Source organism: Macaca nemestrina, chromosome 8, assembly GCF_043159975.1.
Source record: "Macaca nemestrina isolate mMacNem1 chromosome 8, mMacNem.hap1, whole genome shotgun sequence".
Classification (NCBI taxonomy): Eukaryota; Metazoa; Chordata; class Mammalia; order Primates; family Cercopithecidae; genus Macaca; species Macaca nemestrina.
In genome coordinates, this window is record NC_092132.1 from 2,937,685 (window position 1) to 2,957,018 (window position 19,334).

Genomic DNA, 19,334 nt, shown 5'->3' on the forward strand with positions numbered 1-19,334 from the left:
AGGACGGGGTGTGCTGGGATAGGATGGCAGCAGGGAGGACGGGGTGCATGTGGCCATTGGTGACATCACTGAGTGCTCCTCCTCATCTTGCCATCACCACTTAGTGCCTCTCAGGCCAGGTTCTCTAGGATGACCTCATCCTTCCTGCCCACTGGGAGTGCTGGGCTGGTCTGGTCTCCTCCCACTTCTGCCTCCCTTTCCTCCTTCCCGCCCAGACCATTGATCCAGCGTCTGCTGTGTGCCAAGAGTTGGGCAGGAGGCAGAGAGACAAGTGAGTCCTGTGCCCTTGGGGGCCCGTGTTCTGACTGGGATGGTTCTGAGATCGTCTTTCTTGAGTGCTAGGAAGGAAATGACCCAGGGACTGGGACTGCCAGCCCAGAGGGGCGGGCTGTATGAGCTGAGGAGGTGAGGGAGGGCCCTCGGGGAGGGGGTGCTTAGTGGAAAGTAGAGGGGGACCCTGGAGGAGGCAGCCCCGGGAGACCTGAATGAGGGTGTCCTGGGGGGCCGGTGTGGATGGAGGTTCCTTCCATGGGCCAGGGGAGCCCGCGGGGCCTTAGGCAGGGCACAGTGTCAGTTGCTTGATCTATATTATGTTTAAAAATGTGTTCTGAGGGACACTGAGTAGACACAAGACTGCGCGTGTGTGCGCGTGTGCATACGTGTGCATGGGGTATAGATACAGGTTCAGATCTAATGGTTTGGAGGTGGTGAGCCTGACCCCCAGGCCCCTGCTCCTTTACCCTCCCCACTCCTTCGTCCTTGCACTGAACTGTGTATGTGCTGCATCTTGCTGGTTCTTCACAATTTTGCTTATGTGTGTGCATATCCCTGAGCTGTATGTTGCTGAGCTGTGCAGGTTTTGAACTTCCCTGGGCTCAGACGATTTGTGGGGCTCCGTGTTGTGCTACTTTTACACATTGTGTTCTGAGAGCCTCCACGTTTCGCGTGGCTGTGGCCCCTTCGATTTCGTGCTGTATCATGTTGGGTTCTGTGAGCACACCGCGGCATCTGTGCACTTCTGCGTCTCAGGGATGCTGAGGCTGGCTCCCGTGTCCTCCCTCACAGCCTGTGCCCGTGGCCAGGGCCTCTGGTGGCACATGGTGGGGTGGCATTCCTGGGCCGGGCCACCTGCAGCTGAGCTGACGCGGGCCCCACCCAGAGCCCTGTTTGCTCCATGTCCTTGTCAGTACCCCGGGGTGTCGGACTGTGACGTCTTGCCAACCTGGTGGGTGTGGCTTGTCCTCTCTGGTTGGAATGGATGTTTCTCTGATAATGAATGGGATGGATCCCCTTTTCGTGTTTATTGGGCATGTGGGTCTTCCTGCCAGGGAGCACTGTTTGTCTGCTTTTCTCTTGGGTTTGCCTTGTGCTTATGGGTTTGCAGGCTTCCCTCGTGTGCTCTGGAGATGAAAGCCTCATCAGGTGGGTTTACACAGCCCGACCCAGGCCGGACCGGCTTCTCACTGGGAGGCCTGCTGGGAAGCAGAAGCTCTCAGCCAGGGCAGCCTGGAGTTGATCCATCATTCCCTTCGGGACTTGCACTTTTTTGTTTAGTAACTTCCATCACAAGATGATATTGCTGCCATCTTTTACTTCCCTCTGAAGATTGAACAATTTGTTTTTCATATTTAAGACTTTAATTGACCTTTGATTTTTGTTTATGGTTTGAGGTGGGATGAGTGTGGAGGGGAAACTGTGATGTCGTTTTTTCTCTGTTTGAAGAACAAATTGTGTGGACTGTTGAATTGCCTTTCTTCTGCAGACCTGCTGACAGCTCTGTGATAAAGTTTTCATTTGGGTTCTCTGGTCAAGTTTGCTTTTCGTGTGCCAAAATCCACCTTAATTTCTGTAGCTTTACTGTAATTCTCAATACTTTTTAGAAAAAATTGCCCTTCTCATTTTTCTACAGAAGTGTCTCGGGTATGTTTGGCGGTTCGATGTTGACCATAAGGTTTAGGATCACCTGTTGCACCCTGGAGCTTTGACTGGGTTTGCCTGGCATCCCTGCGTCCGCGTGGGGAGACGTGACTTCTTTATCATTCTGAGCCATCCAGTCGGTGAACAGACACATGTCTTTATATTTATGGGGTTGTCTTTAATGTTTTTCAATGAAGTCGTATAACTTTCTCTATAAAGATCTTACGTATCTTTTCTTAAATTCATTTCAACAAAGTAAAAACTTTTTTTTCCTGCTGTTGTAAGTGGTACCATTCCGAATATTACATTTTCCAAATGCTTCTTGCTGGTGTGTGCACGCGGTTGTCTTTTTCTAAGAAACAGAGTTCAGACATTTTATTTAATTTTTGGATATTTTATGTTTTAATTTTCTAAATGTGGAAATTTTCAAACACATCAAAGTAGGCACAGACACGTCGCAGCCCCGGTGTACCTCAGCTTCCCCTCGGTGCTCGCGGCCAGTGTGGCCGTACATGTGCCCCCAAGCTGCTCCCCTGCCGTGTCATTCTGGAGTAAATCCCAGATAGCAGATCATCTCATCTGGTAATATTTCAGTGTGTCCCCAAAGAGAAGGACTCCTTTTATGTGTGACCAGATTTCCACTGTGACAGCTCGTTTGGCCGCCGTACCCAACCTGCAGTTGAAGTGCCGACGGCCTCTGGGAGTGTCTGTTTCAGAGATGCTGTTTAACCTGGAGCCTCCCGAGATCCCGTGCTACGGCTGACCCGTGCTCCTCCTTCGAGTGTGTCTTTGTCTCTGGCTTCCCTCTGTCTCTTTATTTCCCTCCAGGTTTATTTGTGGAAGAAACCAGACTTTTCCTGTGTGGTGTAATTGACTTTTGTGTACTGGTTTGTGTCCAGCCATGTTGCTAAACCCTTTTTATTGTAATGATTTTTCTGTGGAATCTTTTGAGCCTTCCCTGTAGATGGTGGTGTTTGTGCATAATGACAGCGTTTTCGCTCCTTTTCCAGTGCTTTCGCCTATTATGTGTTTCTTTTCCTGGCTGGAACCTCTACTGCAGTGTTGAATGGAGACGGTGGTTCTATTCTTGGTGAGTTTGTGGAAGAACAGGATTATGTATTCCTTGAACGTTTCTGGGATTTTGCTGTTAAACTATGCGGATCTAGTGTTTTCCTTTGTGGAAAGATTTTCTGACTGCCCGTTAATTCCTCTAGTTGTAAAACATTATTCAAGCTTTCTATTTCTTCTTGGGTCAGTTTTGCTAAGTTGCATTTTTCTGGAAATTCTACTGTTTTATCTAAATGTTCAACTTACTGAAATTAAATTGTACACAATAGCCTTTTACTGTCAGTTGTGACACTGGGGCACCCTCATGTAATGGTTAAGATGCAGATGCAGAAGCTGGCCTGCCCAGGTCCCAGCCCTGCCCGCCCTGCCTGCCCTGGTCCCAGCCCTGCCCGCCCTGCCTGCCCTGGTCCCAGCCCTGCCCGCCCTGCCTGCCCTGGTCCCAGCCCTGCCCGCCCTGCCTGCCCTGATCCCAGCCCTGCCTGCCCTGCCTGCCCCAGTCCCAGCTCTGCCAGTCACAGCGTGCCAGCCCTCCCTGCCTTGGTCTCAGCCCTGCCCACCCTGCTGCTCATGAGCTTTGTGAGCTCAGGGTGGGGAAGGGGAGGCGAGAAGAGGCCTCCGGCCCAGTGGTCATGCGGATGGATGCATCGACACCCGTGAAGCTCGGGCAGGGCCGCTGAGGGCTGGTGGTGGCTGCTGCTTCTTTCACAGCCTCAGAGCCTCAACCACGTCCCCTTTCTCATTCCTGATATTCTGTATTTGTACCTTCTCTGTTTTCTCTTACAGTCAGTATCAACAGAGACCCGGCAGTTGTGTAGGTCTCTGCAGAGACGTGGCTCCTGGCTTCCGCCTTCTGTGCGTGCGAGTTTAAATCGTGATTGATTTCTGCTCGTGCTTTCATCATTTCCCTCCTGTCTTTAAGTTGATGCTGTTTTATTTTTCTGACTCCCAGATTGAATATTTACCACATTCATCATGAATATGGTAAATATTCGTTTCTAACAAAAGCATTTGAAATTAGAAATTTCCCAAGAAACTACTTTAGTTGAATGTCACACATTTTGAAATGTATAGTATTTTAAATTTTTGTTCAGTTCTAAATAACTTTCCATTATGATTTCTTTGTTTTGGAATTGCTTAGAAGTTTACTTCATCATTTTCAAATGTGCTTTTTTCTAGTTGTCTTTTTAAAGTGATTTCAAACCTGCTTACACATCTGAAAGAAAAGCACCAGGGTCGTCCGGGTTTGTTGAAAACTGTCGTGGCCGGGGCTGCTTCTGGGGTGCGGGGGCAAGCCTGGCTCAGTGCCTCCTTTGCTCCCCTCAGCTCTTGGCTTTCTGTGTGGGTGGGGCCTTCGAGGATCCTCAGAGCTGGGCAAGGCCTTCCAGGCAGGCCGGTGGGGCCTGGACGAAGTCCCCATGGGTGTAGGGTCAGCTGCATGTGCCCAGTCCCTGCTGTGTGCCGCAGTCCTGCCACCCTAACTGGGCAGCACCTTAGGGCCCTCGCGTCATCGTCACGTCATCTGGACAGAGGCAGCGAAAAACCAGCTAGTGAGTTGTCAACCCATAAATAACTCAAATACACAGAAGAAAGCTCCCCAGAGCTCCATGCAAACCGGCCAGGTCTGTGGGCAGCTAGGAAGTGTAGCTGTCTCCTCAGCGCACCCGCAGTGGTCAGCCTCACAGTAACCTGGCAGGGAAAGAGAATGTCAACACGCCCTTGGCAGCCTGGGGTGGGAGCACGGGCCACAGGGAGGGTGGGTGTGGGGTGCTGGGAGCAGCCAGCTTGTGGCAACCTAGGGCGGGAGCAGAGGCTGCTGGGAGGGTGGGCGTGGGGTGCTGGGAGCAGCCCCCTTGGGGCAGCCTGGAGCGGGAGCAGGGGAGGGTGGGCGTGGGGTGCCGGGAGCAGCCAGCTTTGGGGCAGCCTGGGGCGGAAGCAGGGGCCACAGGGTTGTGGGGGAGGGTGGGTGTGGGTGCCAGGAACAGCCAGCTTCGGGACACCCAGGAGTGTTCCTTCTCTTAGCCCAGCCATACTTCCTCTTGGACTTTGTCTCAGGAGATAGACACACAGGCAGAGGTGTCCAGCACGTGTGATTTGTGTGAGTGCTGACTCAGAAATGCTGTAAGTACCTGGCTTTAGGGAAACGATTGTGTTACAGCTGGGATAAAATTCGATGTGGGCATTAACATCACATTGTCGAAGGCCCTCGAGTGACCTGTGCGTGTGCTGTGATTTGTGGAGAATGTGGTGCGTGGAAGAAGCAAAGCCACACATGCAGTGTTTGCTTGTGGAAGATAGCCGCCCACCAGGGTTCATCGTGTTTATCTCTGGATGCTGTGATCTTTATTTTTTTATTTATAACTGTCTGCATTTACATTTTTTCTGTAATTTGTGGGTATTCTATTCAAAAGCATACAGTAAAATCCCAGGCCTGTCCCTGCCATGTCTGGATTCATGTGGCTCGGGTGGGCAGAGCATACTGGCGTCTTGAGGGGCGTGGGGAGCAGTGTGGAGTAACGTGGGTGCAGTGGGTAGGACCTGGACTTGGGGTAAGGGGATTCAGTGTGGTGAGGTGATGGCGTGTTCTTGAGTGACAGCAGGGCCTGTGGTCTCTCTGGGGGCCTGTGGGACCCCTTTCTGAGCAGAGACTGAGCTCAATTACCAAGTGCCTGGATCCCCTCACAGGCCATTGTCTGGGGTTTCCGGCCTGGAGAGTGTGTCTCTGTGCAGAGAGAGGATAGTGTGGATGCCAGGAGAGGGGCCTGCCGGGAGCTGGAGGGACCGGCCCTGCTCTCTCTGGCGGTGGGGGGCGGGCATGCTGGAGGCTCACCTCATCAAACACTGAGAGGCGTCTGTGACTTGGGGCCCCTCCCTCTGTGACTTGGGGCCCCTCCAGACCTTGGCCAGTGCCTCTCGTGGGTGCCTGGTTTTCCTAGGGCAGCGTCTGTCTCCAGGCTGGCTGCTCCTCTCTGGCCCCCGAGAGGGTTGTCAGCTTCTGATTCTGATCCACTTTGCTGCACTTCTCTGCCCTGTGGAAACCTCCGCCCTGAAATGAGCCAGGCAGCTGCCCTCCTGTCCTTCTGCAGGCTTCTCCCTCTTCTCCCCACCGGGCCCAGAGCTGGAGGGTGAGTGAGCCCCAGTCCAGAGCAGTGAGCTGGGCACTGGAGGCCGTTCCCTGAGTCTGTCTCTGCCTGTGTAGTTTGGGCAGCGCTGTCTGGGGGCAGGAGAATGGACCAGGTGGCCTTTGGGACCTCTCCTACCTCCTGCGGGTCTGGTGAGAGGCTTTGGGGAAGTCCTTCCCTCCCCTCACGTTGGGCCACAGGGTCCCCCTAGAGGGACCCCGAGTGGGAGTGCACCAGGGCGGCCCCTAGTGTCACTTCTCTGAGGGTTGCATGAAGGGCCTTTTCCAAGAGCTGCTGCTTCAGGCGCTTGGCTCAGGGATGCAGCCCTGGGATGCAGCCCTGGGATCCATTGTGCCGACCTGGCCCTGGAGGCCACGGACGTGGCCGGAAAGCGCTTCCGAGCCAGCAGCATCCTTGTTACCTACTGGGACACGTCCCGGGAAGAACAGAGTGCAGAGACAGGCACGCGGGGTCCGGCTTCGGAGGCCTCACTCAGCCTGGCGCACATGCGTGTCTTTGGGGTGCTGTGGATCGAAAGGCACATCGTGGTTCTGGAGATGTTAAAATGCTTTTATAAGGTGTGTCTGAGGATCACTGAATTTCAGTGAAGTGTGTCCTGAAATGTTTTGTGAACAATGGAAAGAATTAGAGAAAATGATGATGCGTTCTGTGTAGGGCCCAAACGCGTGCGGGGGCTGGGAGCCGGGAGAGGTGGAGCGCGTGTCTCTGCCTCCGCAAAGCCGAGTGGGGGCAGCAGTGTGGCTTCGCTTTTCATCTCCCATACGCTACGGATGACACTTTTCTAAAATGCAGTAGAATGATTCTGAGTGCAGAGGTCGCAGCAGTTTCGAATTGCCTTAAACGATGCTGGAGCCGCACTTCCCATTTTGTACTTTGTTGCTGACTGGTAATAGCTGTCCAGGGCTTAATCTGTGGCTACCCCTGCAGGCCCTGGGGGTTGTATGCTAGTCTGCAGTCACATTTCAGAACTGGTTCAGAGAAAAATCCGGAACACCTAAAGTTCTGAACTCCTTGCTGGCATTCAGCAGAAGGGAGATGATCCAGAGGATATAGCAGGCAGGGAGGGCTTCCTGGAGGAGGAGCCCTGAGTGGAGCATCTCGGGTCCTGGGCATCTGCTGTCCGTGCGTGGGCGCCTGGCACTGCCAGGAGCGCCCTGAGCTGACGGTAATCGTGACTGTCCCTTGCTGTCCGTAGAGTGCGCTAGATGTTGGACCGAGTATGGAATCCGCCATTTCCCCTGCCCGTCGCCAGAGAGCAAGCTGCAGAACCCCTGTGTGGGGAAGGACGGGGAAGGTGATCTGGGGCCGGCGGGCACGCCTATTGTCCCAAGGGCCAGGAAGCGAGGTACTTCACTCAGACGCTGGGTCTGGGGGGTCCTGGGAAGGCGGCTTGGAGATGCAGGTGCGGAGGAGGGCGGGGTCAGCAGGCAGGAGCTGCAGGGAGGAGGCTGGGGCCAGGAGGTGAGGGGCTTGTGTTCCCTGCCCCCCACCAGGCCTTCCCCTGAGTAGGGCCAAGGGTGCAGCCAGCCCAGACAGGCCACAGGGTGGAAGTTGCATGGTGGCCAGAGCTGGCCAGCCCTGTAGGGTCAGGACTGAGCAAGGCTGCTCCCGCCCGGGGCTTTGGACCTGCTCATGTGATTCCTCACCCCCAAGCCCAATCGTTCTTGTGCAGTGGGCTGGCGAGGGGTGGCAGGGCGCTTGGTGTGGTTTGGGGAAGAACAGGTGCGGTGACCTCTGCGGGTATCCTGGGGGGCTTCCCGCCTGCTGGAGAGGCCCCCTCCAGGTGCTTCTGGGATGCCAGGACCCTGGGGAGAGGCCTGCACTTGAGTGCTCCTCCCTGAGGGCTCAGACGTGCCGCACCAGGGAACCTGCAGTGTCGGGCCCTGTCCCTGCCTTCAGGAAGCTGGTCGGGTTGGTGAAAACGCTCGTGTGTGGGCAAAGACGCAGAGACTTCCCACTGTTGCCAGCGCAGCCCTGTTCCCTTGCAGGGTGGAGGCAAAGGATGGCAGGGGGGTGAGGCTGCCGACCAGGCCACCACGTCCCCACCAGCCTCAGCCCAAGTGCGGGAGGGGAAGCTGAGGCTGGCCACCACGTCCCCACCAGCCTCGGCCCAAGTGCGGGAGGGGAAGCTGAGGCCGGTGCTCAGGGGCTCTTAGTTGTGCTGTGGGCAGGTTGGCAGGAGCCTTCCAAAATGTCAGCTGGAAGGCTGTCCCCAAGCGAGGGCTGACCCCAGGAGCAGCCCAGCCCTGGCCTGAGGGCAGGAGACCCTGGAGAGGGTCCAGGGCTACAACTTAGCCTGCCCGACTCCCGCACCCCTGTGGTGGCTGCAGGGGCAGGCAGGGCTAGTGGTGTGCAGTCTTGGAGATGGGGCACTGTGACCCCGAAGCTACGTGCTTGCTGACGGCACCTGGTGAGGCAGTGTCAGGGCTAGGGGATCGTGGGCCCAGGTCTCTGGACACCCAGCAGGGAGGGGTGGTGGCCAGGACCAGGCAGCCATGTCCCGAAGCAGAAACCAAAGAGGAGGTGCCCTAGGGAGCTGCTGCTGGAGCTGCTGCCTCCACAGGCCCAGGGCCTTAAACGTCCACCTTTTGGTGCCTTTCCAGGGCCTGGGGTTGCCCCTGAAGGCAGCCGGATGCCGGAGCCCACCTCATCGCCCACCTCGTCACCCACCACTGGCCCGAGGAAGGACTTGGCCGCTGGGCCCCATGGCCGCATGGCGGGGCCCACCTCATCGCCCACCTCATCACCCACCACTGGCCCGAGGAAGGACTTGGCCGCTGGGCCCCATGGCCACATGGTGGGGCCCAGCGCTACCCGGGCCAAGAAGAGGAAGCCTAACTTCTGCCCGCAGGAGACCGAGGTGCTGGTGTCCAAGGTGAGCAAGCACCACCAGCTGCTGTTCGGCACGGGGCTGCTGAAAGCCGAGCCCACTCGCAGGTACCGCGTGTGGAGCCGCATCCTGCAGGCCGTGAACGCGCTGGGCTACTGCCGCCGTGACGTCGTGGACCTGAAGCACAAGTGGCGGGACCTGCGAGCCGTCGTGCGGCGCAAGCTGGGCGACCTCCGGAAGGCGGCCCACGGCCCCAGCCCCGGTTCCGGCAAGCCCCAGGCCCTGGCCCTCACGCCTGTGGAGCAGGTGGTGGCCAAGACCTTCTCTTGCCAGGCCCTGCCCTCTGAGGGCTTCGGTCTGGAGCCGCCCAGAGGTGAGTTCCGTGCCCAGCTCACCTCGCTAGGGCACCACTCTGTCCAGCAGGAAGGTGGGGCCCATCTTGGCCGTGTCACCCTGCATCTTCCTCCACAGCACCTTCCTCTCCTCCTCTCTTCCTCCTCCTCCTCCTCCTCCCCGCCTCCCCTCCTCCTCTTCCCCCTACCCTCCCCGTCACCACTGTCTCATCTGGAGTGTTCTTGTTCATTCATCCTTTGCCCCATGCACTCTTCACTCGTCTATCCACCCACCCATCTGTGCGTTCAGCCAACATATATTACATGTAAAGGGAGCATTAGTAAATTTTGTCTCCCTGCTTGGTGGTTGACTTGGCCTCTCCCTCACCCCATCCTAGAGTGGAGCTGAGCTCGCAGACGGGCAGGACAGAGTTCTTCTGTCACTGTTGCCCAGTCACATGCTGGCACCACGGCCATGGTGAGAAGGGCATTTGCTGTTGCCGCCTGGGGTAGACACACGCGCTGAGAATCGGTTTTCTAGCTGTGCTGACGCTCCCCACGGCCACGCGTGCCCGTGTTCCTCCTGCTGCGCCTTGTGCTACTCAGGAGAGAAAAAGCTAGCTGCAACTTACTACACTGGTTTTCTGAGCTGGGTTTCAGCGCCGTGGTTTGAAACATGCTGCTCTGTTACTGTTTTTAACACCCAGAAGAGGCCTTCCTACAGGCTGGTGCCGCCCCGTGGTGTCAGGGTGAGCAGGTTGAGACCTGGGAGGCAGTGTCTGCTCAGAGCTGGGGCGGGCCTTCTGTGGACCCCGAGGCTGAGGCTCCGGCAGAGTCCCTTTTCCCAGGGAGAGCATTGCTCTGTTGGTGTCTGATGGGTGAGGGAGGTCCGCAGAGGTCAGCGTGGGCCCAGCGTCTCAGCTCCTGCTGTTGTGGGCCCAGACAGGTGCTGGGCATAGGCAGGGCATCTGAGCTCCTGCTGTGGTGGGCCCAGACAGGTGCTGGGCATAGGCAGGGCATCTGAGCTCCTGCTGTGGTGGGCCCAGACAGGTACTGGGACAGGTGCTGGGCATAGGCACGGCGTGCTGAGCTCCTGTGGTGGGCCCAGACAGGTGCTGGGACAGATGCCCGGACAGTTGCCCAGACAGGTACTGGGACAGGTGCTGGGTGTAGGCACGGTGTGCTGAGCTCCTGTGGTGGGTCCAGACAGGTGCTGGGACAGGTGCTGGGCGTAGGCACGGTGTGCGCTGAGGCCTCTTGACTGCTGCAGGATAGCTGGAAGAGGAGGGCGGCAGCCTGGTTCCCATGCTGGATTCCAGCTGTGGGCGATGAGGCCTCCATCCTGCTGTGGAAGCTGCCTGGTTATGGATAGGCCCTGCCTGAGACCAGATGGGTCCCGAGAGCACGGGGCTGCAGCGGGCCAAGGTTCCCCTCAAGACACTGACTGGGATCTGCCCCCACACCTGAGCGAGTGTGTGGCGAGGACAGCAGTGCTGGCTGTGTTGGAGCTGACAGTGTCTGGAAGAGATCTGAGCAAGTGCTCCCAGCCCCACCTGGACTGGCAGACCTCAGCAGGCATCTCTGGTCACGGGTGCTGCAGCCTCCTGCCCAGCCCCGGGATGAGGTAGTAGGCAGTGGTGGTCCCGGCACCGAGCCAGCCGGCCTTGCTGCAGGAGCTTGCTCGGGCTTGACTGTTTCAGCTTGAGGAGAGTCTTTACGGGACAGCCCTTCCTCTTGGCCCAGTTGGGGGCCGTGGGGGAGCCCCTCTCTGGCCGTCAGTGGGATAGATGGCCCCAGGGCCTCCCCCTTGCTCTGTGTCCGAGGACAGGTGCTCCCCTCTCTGGCAGCTGCTGCAGTGGCTCAGTCACCCCCGCAGTGGGGTTAGCCCGTATTGTGGGCGGCCGGCAGAGCCTGGGACTGGGGTGACACAGAGCACTGCTGTCGTGGGCTGTGGGCTGCTTGTCTCTGGCTTTGACATGAAGAAGGCCTCCTGCCCTCCTCACAGGGATCGGGTGAGTTTCCTGGTGCTGGGGGTGCTGAGTGAGCTGGTGGCTGTGCTGGGCACTGGGTAATGAACGGGATGATGGAGGAGGTGGCGAAGTCAGAGGCACAGCCCGTGGTCCTCTCCTCTGCAAAAGGCCTGGGCCGCAGGAGGGCTCGTTGCATCCTGCCGGGCAGTGAGTGGCTGATGGACAGTGACAGCGACGGGGGTGACCTCGCTGGTGTGGGAGAAGAGGAGGTGCTCCTGGGGGAGGTGGTGGGATGGCTTCATATTATCTTCTACCTCCTGCTGTCCCAGCCTATGTCCAAGGCCTCTGGCCCCTGCTGTGTGTCCCGGATGTGCCGCAGGCACACGCTCTGCTTCGGGTTGGAGAGTGAGTCAGGCCCCCAGGGCCCCATGTTGGCATGCCTGCTAGCCTGCCAGGGCCCTCCTGGGACGTGCCTGCAGCCCCAAGTGGCCTCTCCACCACTGCCTGTGCTTTACTCCTCTCCACGCTCATCAAGGACGAGCCTTTATTTCCTGTGAACAGGAGTCCCTTTGCCCTTGCCTTGGCAGGAGATGTGGGCCTGGATTGTTACCCTGCAGAAGACTGCCCGGCCCGGCCTCGGGGGGCGGGTGCAGGGAGGCTGGGGAGGGGGCACTTGAGGGCACTCTCAGTGTTCTTGTCCTCGGTCAGACCCCACTGTGCCACTTGAACTCCCTCTCCAGTGTCGGGCTCTGCACCTGAGAGGGTGGAGCCGCGTGTGGACGATGGGAGGCGTTGGAGGAGGGAGGGAGGGGTCTAGGGGAGTGTGAAAGTGTTTTGTGAGACCTCTTCTCTGACCCAGGTGGGCTCTGAGGGGCATTTCTCTAATAGCATACCTCATCTTTGACTTTGAAACAGGGTCCCTAAAGTGTATTAAGAAAAAAAGCCAGCAGAAGCCAGCACACACTGCCCCTTCTCTGACACCAGCCCCATGCCGGGTTGTGGCTTCTCCTCTGGGCCCGGGGAGGTGTCTAGGCACGTGGCATCGTCTGTGGGTTGTGAAGTCCGGCAGCCTGCAGGCCCTGCCTGCGTGTGGGCTGGGTCATGCAGCACTGCGGTCTGAGGCAAAGGGCTAGAGAGGTCCTTGCAGATCCTGACAGTCGTGGGAAGGCTGAGGTCAAGACGGGACGGCTCCCTTGGGACTGAGCTCGAACAAACCCGCCCGGCCCTGTCTTTCCCAGCTCTGGGGTCTTTGGTGAGTGCCAGAGCCTTATTATTTTCTTTCTTTATTGACATAGTAGTCATATATCAAAGTTTGTCATTTCACCCTTTTAAAGTCTTCAACTTGGTGATGCTAGTTCATTCCCAGTGCCGCGCAGCCACCGCCACCGTCTCAATTTCAGAGCATTTCCGTCTCCCAAAAGGGAGCCCCAGCCCTAGGCAGTCACCCTACCCTCAGCTCCCCCGGCCCTGGCAGCTCTAGGCTGCGGTCTGCCTGTGGCTTTGCCTGTTCTGGACGTTTCCTGTGAGTAGAGCCATGCCCCATGTGCCTCTGTCTGCTCTGTAACACTTGGAGCCTCCGCTTCCTCCTCGACAAAGTAGGGCTCCCGCCATCACGAGGAAATACGGGACATGCCTCGGCCAGGGCTGGTGCATAGGAGGTCCCGGCAAACCTCACTTCTCTTATGTGGCCCTGTGTTCCTTCTGGACTTGTGCTCGCCTGCCTCCATCTTCCAAGGCCTGAGCACCACCACTGCGCCATCAGCCTCCTTCCTGATGCCATCTGCCTTCCAGGAGCATGAAGCCCCGACCCTGGCCACAAACCCAGCCCTGTACCGGCCAGTCTGGCCCCCACCCTGCCCCAGAATGAGCTGGTTGACTCCCCAGCTCTCCGGCTGCATCATCAGCCCCTGTTGGGAAGCGCCTCTAGCCCTCTCAGTCCTCTGCGGAGTTGCCTGCGTGGTGCAGGACTGTTGCCGTATGTGTTAGAGGCACCCTCGGCACAGCTGTCCAGAGGAGGGCTGGTCACAGAGGAGGACGGCGCTGCGGGGCAGGGCCGCTGCTCTCGGCTGGTGAGGGCCCAGACTCAGCAGGTGTAGGGAGCGAGCCTTGCCTTTGACGTGCCCATCTGCCACCTGCCTTTCCCACAGACCTCCCTCGGGAGTGGTTGTCCAGGTGGGCAGGAGCTGCCCTGTGCTTCCCCGGCTGCCTCATGGCTGCTGGCACAAAGCCTGGCTGTCAGCTTTGCCGGCATTGGCAACTGGGGTTCAGACATGTCCTCTCCACGAGGCCCTCAGAGGTGACCCTGTCTCCCTGGGGTGAACCTTACCAGTGCTTGACTCCGGTTTCTCAGCACCCTGTGGGAGCCAAACAGCATTTGCTCTGGCCACTGTGAGCTGCCCCTCCTGGCTGTGGCGCCCTGGCACACACCCGCTGCTTCCCCACCCCGGCTTCCCCTGCCTCATCCACGGTATGGGTCCACGGGCCTGTGATTCTCCCTGGCCTGCAGAGACCCATCTCCGTGGTCGCCTGGGCCAGTGTAACTAGAGCTGTCACACATCACATAGCTGCCAGGCCTAGTCAACGGTGACTTCGCTTTGAGCCACATCTGATTCTCTCCCTCAGCATGGGCTGGCTCAGGACCAGCTGGGGAAGTGATTGTCAGCCTCGTCAGTCACACACTAAGGTTTTGGGGTACTCCATTTCTCCTTGAGGACCCCCAGCGGTGTTCTGTGGGTTTTGAAGCACCGTCATGCATGTGCAGAGGCCCAGAGCGGGGATGGCCTCCCAGGGCTTCAGACTGCTGTCCCACTACTTCTCTCCCCACGTCTGTCCATCACCAAATGAGTGGGCAAGAAGGGTGCTGCCAGGGTAGAGGTGGGCTGGCCACTTGTGCCCTGCCCAGGTCACGCTAGCAGAATCTGGCAGCAGCTCACGTGCAGGGTAGCAGGGTCAAGGCATCTCACCGCAGGGTCAGTGTATGGTGGCTCCTAGAGGGCAGACGGAGGGCCGGCCCTGGGCTGTTCTTCTCTTCCCTGGGGTCACTGCATGTGGACTCGGGTACACACCATGCCGTGTCTGCAGCCGTGGGACGGGGTTAGCGTTGCATGTGGGGCACCCAGCTCATCTCAAGCCAAGTCAGGCTGCACTGTCTTGATTGGGCTTTTTCCTGCCTGAACCTGAGCCAGGTCCTCATCCTTCAGCTCATCCCCCTCCGGCAACTGGGCGACTGCCTGGCCAGCGCCATGCCTGGTGGCAGCAGAGCCTGGCAGCCCGTCAGCTTGCCCGGTGGTCCAGGCAGCCAGGCAGGCTCGGGGTGGGCATTGGGTGTCCAGAGGGTCTCAGTGCTGACTGTGGAATGGCTGTGTCGGTGCCCTCCTCAAGCTCCTGCCCTGGGGACCCCCTCTTGCTGGGGTGCATTGCCTTGGGACCTGGTTCAGTGAAGAGCAACTGGGGCCCCAGACCCTCGTAATCCCCCATCACGGCCGAGTGTTCATCAGAGGCCTTCGTCTGCAGCGGGCAGGTAAGTGGGGCCTGCAGTGAGATGTGGGGGATGCAGCCCTGGAGGGGAGCATGCCTGCCTTCTTTTGGCGGTCTTAGGGTGTCTCGTTATCCCTGTTCACAGCAGAGCTGGAGGGTGGGGACGGGGACGGCAGAGAGGTCCTGATAAGCGCTGCTGACATTTTGTCGTGTTTTATGGAGTGTTATTGAAGTTGCTCAGATGGTGTGAAGATGGAATCTGGGAAATGAATTTTTCCTCCTTCTCCTGGGAATGGGTGTTGGGGGCAGGACTGTTGGGGTCTTGGGGACAGGAATGAGGGGGGCCCTCTCTGGACCTCCCTTAGGTCCCCGGCCAGAGTCACGGGATTGTTACTAACGGCCTGTGAAGCCAGGGTCTTCAGCTGGGTGGCCGTCCCTCTGAGGGTTCCTGGAGCCAACAAACCTGTGCTCCAGCAGCAGCCTTGGGATATGTCGGAATGGGCACTTCCTGAGACCGGGAGGTGACGTCCTGCCTGTAGTGACGAGCTGGCCCAGTGGGGGCTGGAAGCGGCAGGATGCCTGTGCTGTGGTTGGCGGGGCACGGTGTCACAGGAGCGCAGTGGTGGTGTGGGAGGAGGCAGCCCCTGCCTCGTGACCGTGGACCCCCAGCAGTAGTAGAGGCAGTGCTTGGGGGAGGCCCCGCAGCCTGCCTGGTGACAGGACAGCACTCCCTGCGGCTCCCTCAGTCTTGAGGTTACGCTGTGACTCAACAGGCGTCTCCAGAAAGCACGGTTGTGCTGAGTCCTGGCCTAGAAATGCAGAGCTCACAGTGGGCAGCCCGGCCTGCGTGCCGAGGAAAGCTCCCTGGCCTGGGTGTGCGGTGCAGAGGGCGGAAGCTCGTCTGGCAGGCCCTGAGTGCCATGCCTGACCTCTGGCCAGGAGGGTGATGGTCAAAGCTAGGTTACCTGGCCAGGCTGAGGAGGTTGGACTGGGAGGTGCTGGGCGGAGGTGGAGGCGGAGGAAGGGTGCTCTGGCTGTGCGCTTCTGTCTTACCCCCATTTGGAACCTGGACATGACTTCTTCGAAGTTTAATTCACACACAATGCTACATGTCCATTTAAAGGCACAGTTCACTGCACGTTTGGACAAAACACACCCACCTGACTCCCACCCCAGGGAGGTAAAGAACATTCCTGTGACCTCAGAGGGTTCCCTCTGCCCCTTTCTGGTCAACCAGCCCCAGCTCCAGCCCAGCCCAGCTCCAGACCAGCCCCAGCCCTAGCCCTAGCTGCAGCCCCAGGCCCAGCTCCAACCCCAGCCCCAACCCCAGAGCCAGCTCCAGCCCCAGTCCCAGCCCCCATTCCCAGCCTCAGCCCCAGCTCCAGCCCCAGCCCCAGCCCCAGCCTCAGCCCTATCCCCACCCCCACCCCCACCCCCACCTCCAGCCTCAGCCCCCAGCCCCGGCTCAGCCCAGCCCAGCCCTAGTCCAGCCCCAGCCCCTACCCGACCCCACTCCCCATGGCTTGCTTTGCCCTCAAAGATCAGGTATCGCTGTCTCACAGTTGTGGAGCCAGGTAGCATGTACTCTTCCGCCTTCCTCAGCCCAGTGTGTGCTGCGGGAATGGGTGGTGCACCCCTCTTTATTGCTGGGCGGCAGGCGTGCCTTTGGACATACCACAACCTGTGTTTCCACCTATCGGTGGATGCTTTTGTGTTCTCCGGCTTTTGACTGTAAAGTGAAAGGGGCTGTGAGCATTTCTGTAGGATCTTTGTATGGACAAATGTTTGCATTGTGTTGTGGGGGGATTATTACGTACAAGTTGAATTGCTGACCGTAGGGCTGGTGTGACTTTTAAACATATACCCATGTGTTTTCCAAGGTGGCTGTGCTGTTTTAATTCCCCTGAGCAGCAGGGGAGAGCTGGATCTATATGTCTCTGCTTATGCTAATACCACAGCAGCGGATCTGTATGTCTCTGCTCATGCTAATACCACAGCAGCAGATCTGTATGTCTCTGCTCATGCTAATACCACAGCAGCGGATCTGTATGTCTCTGCTCATGCTAATACCACAGCAGCGGATCTGTATGTCTCTGCTCATGCTAATACCACAGCAGTGGATCTGTATGTCTCTGCTCATGCTAATACCACACTGTCTTGATTACTATCACTGTAAAATACATCCTGCAGTGAGCTGGGAAGAGTTCCTCCTCTACTGTCTTCTGAAAGAATTTGTGTAGAGTTGGTCTTACTCTTCCTGCGAATATGGGATAGAATTCGCCAGTGACCCTGTCTGAGCTTGGAGTTTTTGTTGTGGGAAGATTTTCAGCTACAAATTCACTTCCTTTAATGCTGCAGTTCTATCCACGCTGTCTATTTCTTCTCAAGTGAGCTTTGATTGTTTTGTATTTTTCAAGGAACTCATCCTCTAAGTTGAGAAATTAATTAGCAGTAAGCTACTCATAATATACCCTTAACATCCTTTCGATGTCTGTAGGATCTATGGTGATATCTCCTCCTTCATTTCTAATGTTGCTGATTTATATTCAATCTTTTGTTCTTGATTAGTCTGAATAATTTTATCATCTCAGTATTATTCACATGTAAATCGATTGATTTTATTAATCATTTGAAAGTTCCAGATTTTTTTATCTTTAGGTTTCTCTATTGAATTGATGTTGATTGAATTGGTTTCTGCTCACCTTTATTATTTCTTTCTCCTGCTTACTTTGAGTTAATGCTCTTGTTGGATTGTTGACTTGAGATCTTTCTCTTTTTTTCTAAGTATCTATTGCTATACACTTCCCTCTGTGCATTGCTTTACAGATACACATTTTAATACCTTGTGTTTTTATTTCATTCAGTTATTTTCCAACTTCTCTTTGACTTCTTCTGTTACACATGATGATTTAGAAGTGTGTTGTTTAATTTCAGATGATGATGTTCATTCACAGATACCTTTGTTACTGATTTCTAGTTCTGCTCTCTTCAGAGAATGTATTTTATGTGATTTCAGCAATTATAACTATGTCAAGACTTGCTTTATGGCCTAAAATAGAGTCTGTCTTAGTGAATGTTCCACGTGCGTTTGGCAGGAATGTGTATTCCTCTGTTGTGTGGGTTAGGCTGGTTGGTGGTGGTGTTGGAGTTCCTGTGGCCTCTGTGCTCGTCTGTCTGCTTGCTCTGCCGACCGCGCTGCTTGTGATTGTGGATTTCTGTGTTTCTTTCCAGTTCTATCAGTTTTTGCTTCATGTATTTTCGAGCTGTGATACTAGGTGCATACATACTTAGAATTGTTTTATCTTAGTCAGTTGACCGTTTGTTTTTAAAGTGTCCTTTTATTTCTATTATATTTGTGGTTCTGAATTTTACTCTGATATTAGTGTAGCCATTCCAGCTTTCTTGTGATTACTGTTTACATGATGTATTTTTCTAATTTTTACTTATAATTTCATCTGATTTTATATATGAAGTAGGCTTCTTGTATGCACTGTATAGCAAGATCTTGCCTTTTTTTTTTTTTTTTTTTGACAGGGTCTCTTGCCCTGTTTCCATGCTAAAATGTAGTGGCGTGATCAAGGCTCACTGCAGCCTCGATCTCGGGAACCTGAACTGCAGGTTCAAGCAGTCCTCCCACCTCAGCATTTCAAGTAGCTGAGACTGTGGATGTGCACCACCACAGCTGGCCATTTTTTATTCTTTTTGTAGAAAGAGATCCCACTGTGTGGTCCAGGCTGGATCTTGAACTTCTAGGCTCAAGTGATCCTCCTATCTTAGCCTCGAAAGTGGTGGCATGAGCCACCAGGCCTGGTCAGAATCTTGCTTTTACTCTCATCGGAGAATCTCTGCCTTCTGGTCGGAATGGTTAAAGCAGTGCCTCTGTCCAGTAGGATTTTCGGTAATGATGAAAAGGCCCTGTAATCTACATTCTTTCGTGTGACAGCCATTTGCCACATGGGGCTCCTGGGTACTTGAAATGTGGCTAGTGCAGGAAGTAACTGAGTTTACCATTTTATTTAATTTTAATTAATTAAAATCTACATTTAAATTGCTGCAAGGTGTTGATGGCTATTGGAGTGGATGAGCCTTGTTCGACTCATGCGTCATTAGTGTAAGGCCTTCATGTTTGGCTTTAACTCTACTGTCTTGATGTTTGCTTTCCACATTTCCTTTTATTCCCCCCTTTTTCTTTTCTTTCTCTGCCTTCCTTTTTTTTTGGAGTAGAATTGAGTGCTATTTAGCATTCCATGTTATCTCCACTGTGGGCTTATGAGCGATTCCTGTTTGTTTTTTTTTTAGTGGGTGCTTTAGAGTTTACAACATAAATCTTTAACTTTCCGCAGCCCGCCTTCAGATAGCACTGTATCGTGTCCTCCTGTGTGGTGGGTCAGCCGTATGGGAATGCACTGCTGTGTCCTGTGCCCACCTTGTTGATGTGGCTTCGGTACATTCGGGACTGCGTGTCGTTTCTGACACATGACCCCGCCTCGTTCGTGTGGCTTCGGTACATTCGGGACCGCGTGTCATTTCCAACACATGATGACCCCGCCTTGTTCGCGTGGCTTCAGTACATTCGGGACTGCGTGTCGTTTCTGACACA

The 19,334-nt window shown here is 55.8% G+C and overlaps 1 protein-coding gene across 21 annotated transcripts in view; it reads left to right on the forward strand.

The window, feature by feature from the left end:
- Window positions 1–19,334, forward strand: part of LOC105488409 (t-SNARE domain containing 1) — a 136,010-nt gene that overhangs the window by 52,460 nt on the left and 64,216 nt on the right. For 19 of the 21 annotated variants that reach the window (XR_011606655.1, XR_011606656.1, XR_011606657.1 and 16 more), the window contains 2 exons: window positions 7,321–7,470; window positions 8,729–9,328. The exons of 1 other annotated variant lie outside the window; for it this stretch is intronic. Coding sequence is in view for 17 of the 20 variants with exons in the window: in XM_011752413.3 (XP_011750715.2) it covers window positions 7,321–7,470; window positions 8,729–9,328 (750 nt within the window). In the remaining 3 variants the exon portion in view is untranslated. The remainder of the gene's footprint in view (window positions 1–7,320; window positions 7,471–8,728; window positions 9,329–19,334) is intronic. One more of the 21 variants, XM_011752415.2, reaches the window with a different exon arrangement.